Genomic DNA, 7,500 nt, shown 5'->3' on the forward strand with positions numbered 1-7,500 from the left:
CCTGTTCTTGAATGGCTACCAGATGTGCTGTCACATCTGCATGATGGCCCTGAGACTTGAATTGGGACCCTTGTGAGTTGCATCTTCACTGTAAGCAAAAATGGGATATCACAAGGAGAGTAAGGACCCTGGTGAACCTGAAGAATTTGGGCACCAAGAAATCTTGGCTCAGGTGCAAAGGATCAGCTGGAGTGTTGTCATAAGGCAATTCTGACTCCTACAGCTCCAGGCTCTTGTGCTGAACTGTGTTTTTTGTGCCTGATCCAGGATATCTTAGCCAAACACTGAATTCCTTGAATCAACCAGGTTGTCTACTTTCCAGACATGGCTCCTTGTGATCCCTGTTTGTTCCCTAAACTAAAGATGCTGCTGAAAGCATCTCAATTTTGAGAGTCTGAGAGATGTTACATAGAATGCAACAGTGCATCTGGTAGCCATTCTAGAAAGATCTTCACAAAAATTTCCAGCAGTGGAAGTCACACACATATTTCTGATGGAATATACTCATGCTGCTTCTAATTAACATGTGTTCTTTTATTCTCTTCATTGCAAGAAATTATTTCCAGTATAAATATTTTCTGTTTTAACTCTTGACTCTTGACTCACCATTTACTTTATTAAGTAGTTCAAAGTAAAATGTTTAGTAATAGTAGCTGGACTAAAGAAGACATGAGGCAGAGTCCTGAGAAGGGACATGGAAATAAGTGGACCTGACAAACAAGTTGCATGTTTCTTTGCATATTGATAAGCTGTCCTTCAAAACCATTACAAGAATGTTAATAAAGAAAAAATTCTTAACTGTAAATTGCAACACCGTTACTGAATCATGGGCAGGACTGAGGAATCTTTTATCACCAAAATCTAGATGGACCACAATTTTTATTATAATACTGCATACATACATCTCTAATGTTTTTACTTTAATCTTTGACTCCATCCAGTGACATTAACTTTAACTACTGTCTAATTGAACTGATATACTTTATTGCAACAGAATTACAACTAGCTCTCTTCTCACTTATTTTAACAACTACAAATGAAATTGATAGAAATTAACACTAATGTTTTCAGGGTGATCTGAATTATCGTAAGCTGACTGGAGACTTAGAGTGGCCAACAGACACCAAATTTGAGTATGCTCTTCAAGACTTCCGTCCAACTCCTCTATTAGCAGTGAGGACAGCAAAGGGTGGCCCAGTGGTTGGGCTTCTTCCAGGTCAGAGCAAGACTATCTCCAGTGTTGACCGAGACTGGAACATTAATGGAGACTATGGAATGATCCAGCTTTGTACTTTTTCTTGATTAGATAGTATTTCTCAGCAAAAAGCCTAACAACAGATTTTATACATTAAAATCTCACATCTAATGAGTAATAGGTATGAAAGGAAAAGAAAAGAAAAAAACTAATGAATAGATAAAGTAAATAAAAATAAAAACAGTAAAAACATTAGGTATGAATACATAAATTTATGAAAAATATTATAATAGAGAATAAACTAGACTAAAGCCCTATTTTGAGCCTATTTTCATTTTTAATGCACATTATTGACATTGAAATATAAAGAAATAATATAGGTAACTCAAGACCAAAGGTGATATCTGAGTAGGGTAGGGGAGATCCTCCCTCCTCACAATCACCACTCAGGCTTCTTGTTCTTCACTGCATCTCATGATGCCATCCCAACTTCTGTTATCTCTTCATCAAAATTCTCTTCTTTTCAAACACATCCAGAAAAGTGATCAGCAGTATCACTAAAATTATTCTATTCTCAATACTCTCATCACTATCATCCACAGTCCCTTGTCCCTTATTTCCTTCAAGATTTACCATAACATCCTTAAATTAATGACATTTTCTTAATTGTCTGGTAATAAACACTTGTCTTCTGTTATTCATTTTCTCTGTAAAGATTTCACAGAGTTCCTGGTTTAGTTTCTGTCACAAAGGTGATACTTTTCTCACTCACAGAGGCTGAGATAGGAGGGTTGGGATAAGTGGTGTGAGGTGTTGGTGGATGCCAGTGATGTTACATACTTGGCCAAGGTTGTGGCTGATTGAACTGCATGCCCAGGATTTTTTCTGCTAGATTAAAAACTTCCTCAGTAGGTGCAGATATGGGTAGATGTCAAATATTGTCATTAGATGTGAGATCTTAGGGTATACATAAGATTATCTAACTGTACATAACAAAACATTTGTATTCAAACATATAACAATGAAAGTTGATAATGGAAGTGTTCAATTTATCTTGATCAAGGTGTATCTTTTCCCACAGATAGGTGTTTGTTTCATTACTGTTACTAAATTTTGTAAATACTGATTACCAGAATTTAACAAGTACACATCCTCTGTACTTCAGCAGCAGATGGGAAACTCAGTTTGATTCAATAAAACTTTGTTGATTTGAATTCAATGCTCTTTTTTAACCCATTAACAGGCAAGTACCTATGGACTTAAAAAGCCATGAAAAGTTGCCTGCTGTTTGGGCTGTACATGACCACTTCTTTAGCAGGATCTCCTTGCCACCTCCAAATGAAAGATTTTCACTAGTTGTATGACCACACTTCCATCTGTGTGCTGTGTAGTATAAAGAGTAGCTACTAGTAGTAGAAGTAGCATTTCCAGCAGAGTGTGTGTTCAGATAGAATACTTTTGATTAATTTATTATCGATATCACTCTCCTTGTTATTATCAACAACTTGTTGTCACTGAGGAAAGATTTTTGCGCAATGCTGGGTGCTGCATTAGAATCTCTGTTTGTAAAAGATCCTTTGATGGGACATGGAGTGGACTCATGAATTGTTTTTTATTTGTCACTGAGAGATTACTGTAGAGTCTAGGGGAAGCAATGGAATAGACTTCATAAGTACACTGATGACAATTTGTTATTGCATCAATGAAAACTGAATATGTTCCATGTGTCAGTGAGTGTGAAGTTTTCTGATTTCACCTCTTTCATCAGCTTAGCCAGTTTCCTGTTGGGTGCAGAAAAGCATTCATCTCTACTGGTCAAAGAAAACTTGATGAATCCATATGTTTTGTAAAATGGTTAATTATTTTTGTCTCATTGCTCTGCCAAACTTATCAAGTATTTTCTTTTATCATGTAGATGTAGTGATAGGACAGACAAGACTGACCAAAATCCACTCAAGCCTTGGTGATCATCTTCGCCTGATTGGTAAAGGTGTCAGGCTCATGTTTCATTGACAGAAGTTTGATTCCCAGTGAAAGTCTCTCATGGCCAGTTCACCCTACCTTCAGATAACTTTCAGTTTCCATGATGTTCCAAGGTAAGGCAAAACACAGCACACTTCAAAATTTGCTCTTCTCCAATTAATTCTTTGCAGTCTTGGTCTCCTAGAGTTAAATAGTGTTTGAAGTACATTTCAAAGTATCTACCTGAGTTGCTGGTGTTCTGTGTCTTAGATAAGTTGGTGCATTTTGATATGATACATGTTTCTTGGTCAAACAATACTAATCTGTGTTTATAAGGTAAGGCAGGTAGGAGAGCATAATGCTATTCTTTACACACCTGACATTGTTGGCTGCATCTGACTTCTTAATGCCATTAAGTCAAGGTTAACATGATTGATGGTAACTACAGCAGTAGCAAGTATGATTGGTTTCACCAGGTTATAAACAACACTTACAATAGTAGGGATTTTCACAGATGAGCAGAGTTACTGTCCTTCAACAAGAGGATGTAGTGTGTGGTGTGAGAGGACTAGGCTATCATGGGTTCTAGACTCTCCAGAAGGGTATGACCTGCAGTCACAAATTCAACAGGTGATCCTCATGTGCTGGATCATGATGAATAAAACACACACACACACACACACACATAAAAAAAAAAAAAAAAACAAGAAACTTAAGAGGATATGGAATAAGAATGTGCAGAAACAGATTTACACAGATTTTCAAAGTAATAGCCAAAGCAATAGAATGCATTACCAGAGGAACTGTTGTGGGGAAAAATATTCTTAATTTCAAGAAAAGTCGGGATAAAAAAAAAATAAACACAGTTTACCACTCCAATCTTTAAAATGTCACAGTAAATAAAAATCATACTGAAAAAAAAAAAAACATATATATATATATATATATATATATATATATATATATATATATATATATATATATATATATATATATATATATATATATATATATATATATATATATATATATATATATATATATATATATATATATATATATATATATATATATATATATATATATATATATATAAAGTTATGATGAATAAAATAAACGTGATTAAAATCATAAGTAAATTAGTAACTGCTTGCAGACCATGAGAGAGAGAGAGAGAGAGAGAGAGAGAGAGAGAGAGTACCATAGGTATAGGCCACCCTACTGATATATTATAATTTCACCCAACTTGCTTTTCATCACTGGAGGGGACTTCCCTCAGTCATGGAGACATCTCAAGAATGGAGCGACCACCACTGGCTGGAACCCACAGGCAAGAGTCGCAGTAGCAAGTTAGAGACCAAGCAGGACTAAAAAAAGTGCTTCGCTACGTGTAATAAAATATAGCACGTTTATAGTGCAGTAGGTACTAAATATACGTGCATGAATGCCATGCGGTGAAGGTTCGGCTGTCACAGCGCACAAGACCTCTCTCTCTCTCTCTCTCTCTCTGCAGAACGTTAAAAAAAAATGCTATGTAAATACCAGCACAAATGTAAATCATACCAATATTTAGCAATTTCAAGGAATTGTATTATGTACTTCTTTTGAGTCTATTTCTTTCTTTAGATTTATGAAGTTACATATTAGTATTCATCTGATGTAAGAAATTAAGTAACAGTCAAAGTTCACTGGAGCCTCCTTATCTCTTTACTAAATAATACAATGATATTATGCATACTGATTTGTGATCTTGCTTCATGTAGCGAAACCGCAAACTCTTATATTAGCAATAGGAAGATATTATCCTTAATTTCGTATACCATACGTATACCGCAAACGAGTCATTGCATGTGGTGGTGATTCGTTGTGCTGCATTGTACGTCATGACTTGTTCGTACACGTATGACTTCCTCCCGCAGCCAAGACGACGTCACAGTTGAGCTGCCAGTCTCCTTAACGGTTTTATTTAGAGATACTCTCAAGTTTCATATCACATTTAATAAATCAATCTGTAGAAATATTGATTTATATAGGTGTGTATAATACTCAAAACAGGAATTTATGCCGTAGTAAGGCGTATGTGGTTGTGTCATCTCGAATATTATCGTGCTAGGCAAAGGTTGCTGAAGTTACCAAATAGCAAAATAATAAAAACGATATTGTGACAAAGTATTGAAGTTTAATCATGAGACCATGTCAGATCCATAATACTTTAGTGTAAAATAAGTTTTATCTTGCCCCCATACGTCTAAAACAACAAAACGATCGATTCTATGTGCTAGAATATGGAAACCAAGTTGATAGCCGGTAGTTCTCACAAACGTTTCCTTACCCTATCCCACTGGCTCACATGACGCAACGTGCACGGCCTTCCACACATATATTCTCTTGGTGGCGGGGAGATTGATCAGATCAGCCTTTACTTGTTCGGTGTCACAGTGAACTGCTGAACCTGAAGTGTGCGCGTATTCTGAGGGTGAATAATATATCACAAGAGTCCACCCAAGAACTTTGAAATAATATCTGTAGCTTACCTGACAGATACACCAGGAACTCCCCCTCCCTCCACGTAGAAAAAAGAAAAAAAAAAGCACAGAAGACTAACAAAGAACTATAGCATCATGTATATGGACGACGCAACCATGTATATGGATATACTACCACTTGATATCAACAATCCACAGAAGATGGAGCCCAGTAAATTGCTGCCGACGGAACCAAATGATCCTTGGTTGGTGAGTCAAACCGGGATCTCTGATATCCAGTTTCCCACCACCAACACTACGAGCAACACAAGTCTGTTCGGCAGACTCTCACCAGGCATGGAACAGTTGGCCAACTCTCTGCTTCCCAGCGAGATGTCCCTGCCACAAATTGACGATACCTTCGATGTGGATTTTGCCCTTGATTCTTTCTCACCTGAGGTAAGAAATAAGCCCTTCCCACAGTCCAAACGTATTTTGACATTATTGAGTCTATTACATAATATTACATGAAAGTTTATATCTTTAATGTGTAAATAGGATGGGCCGAGTGTAAGTAATTTCTATATGTTATTTCAGAACGAGGGCGACTTGGGCGCAGCGCTGGAAAGTATGCAGTTGGAGTCATCGAATCAGTATCCTCAGGTGACCACACAACGACGACGCAGCAAGAGACTAGCCAGTAAATCTGTATGTGCGACCAGTTATCCAGAACCACATGCCTCAGCGGTGCCTCATCCATACCCAGAGCAGGATTTTAGCACTGTGTTGGACCAGAGCAGTGCATGGTCCCCTGCAAGTGATGCTGATGCCAATGATAGCGATGGTTCCAGAGTACAAAGGAAACGTCGACCTAAAGTCTCCTACAATACCATGACGGAGGAACAGAAGTATAATCACATCAGATCCTTGAACAACGAGGCATCAAGACAATACCGGGAGAGAATTCGCGGACAGCTGACGGTCTTGCAAGAAAAGGAAGTAGAAGAGATGAAGAAGAATAGATTGCTAAGAACCAAAGCTGAGGGTCTTGAGAAGTTGAGGGACGAAATTAAGACGTTCACGTACTGTTTCTTCAGAGAACATATGGGGAATACGGGGCCGAAGTGAGCACATGTTTAGTGGTATGAAGCGAGTGAACATGTCTCAACAAGATGGCCATGCGCGTACCTAATGGATGTTAGGCAGCCAGAGGTCGTCATATTTATTTTAGTTTTTATCTATTTTTCTAGTAATGACTTGCACCACCTGTCGTATTATTGTAACCGGTGATCTTATAAACGAGTTAAAATATGACACAGCAGGTGCGGCACAAGTCATTCAGGGGTCAAGTTTTGAGCCTGACGAGTGGGTAAGAAACGTTGCCTGTGCGGTGTTAATGAAGTTGGCGTCACTGAAACCTATTTTTACCACTTTTATTTTTATACTGGAATCATACACACTTATGTATGCTAAATAAATACTTATGCTCTGTACGCGAATCTTTCTTTATCCGAAATTAAGCAAATGTAGCAATATACGCTGGTACTTTCCTTACATCATCTTTACCCACTCTCTCTCTCTCTCTCTCTCTCTCTCTCTCTCTGTGTGTGTGTGTGTGTGTGTGTGAAACTTGATATCCGCTGCATACGTGCCCGAACGTTTGGCTATGTATTGTTGCCGAATATCGTCCTGCTGTAACTGAGTGGTATTATGGTGAAGTATTCACTGGATGATGACAAGTTGCTTCATATACTATATATGTTGTTGAATATGTTCTTGTCAGCGGGAAGCAAGCAACCATATACAAGAGAGAGAGAGAGAGAGAGAGAGAGATATGAATACAGTGTTCATGGTGATTTCTCCAGCACTTATGAAGTC

At 37.7% G+C, this 7,500-nt stretch overlaps 2 protein-coding genes across 4 annotated transcripts in view; both read left to right on the forward strand.

The window, feature by feature from the left end:
• LOC135105649 (damage-control phosphatase ARMT1-like) overlaps positions 1-2,409 on the forward strand; it is a 31,321-nt gene extending 28,912 nt beyond the window's left edge. For all 3 annotated transcript variants that reach the window (XM_064014021.1, XM_064014022.1, XM_064014023.1), the window contains one exon: positions 1,072-2,409. In XM_064014021.1, coding sequence (XP_063870091.1) covers positions 1,072-1,302 — 231 coding nt within the window. In that variant the 3' untranslated portion in view covers positions 1,303-2,409. The remainder of the gene's footprint in view (positions 1-1,071) is intronic.
• A 3,157-nt stretch (positions 2,410-5,566) lies between these two features.
• LOC135105650 (uncharacterized) lies at positions 5,567-7,115 on the forward strand. The gene is made up of 2 exons (XM_064014024.1): positions 5,567-6,081; positions 6,220-7,115. Exons 1-2 carry the CDS (start codon positions 5,779-5,781, stop codon positions 6,748-6,750), a joined length of 834 nt encoding a protein of 277 aa, XP_063870094.1. The 5' UTR covers positions 5,567-5,778; the 3' UTR covers positions 6,751-7,115.
• The last annotated feature ends 385 nt before the right edge of the window (positions 7,116-7,500 follow it).

The sequence above is a fragment of the Scylla paramamosain genome, chromosome 12 (assembly GCF_035594125.1).
Source record: "Scylla paramamosain isolate STU-SP2022 chromosome 12, ASM3559412v1, whole genome shotgun sequence".
In the NCBI taxonomy this organism is placed as follows: Eukaryota; Metazoa; Arthropoda; class Malacostraca; order Decapoda; family Portunidae; genus Scylla; species Scylla paramamosain.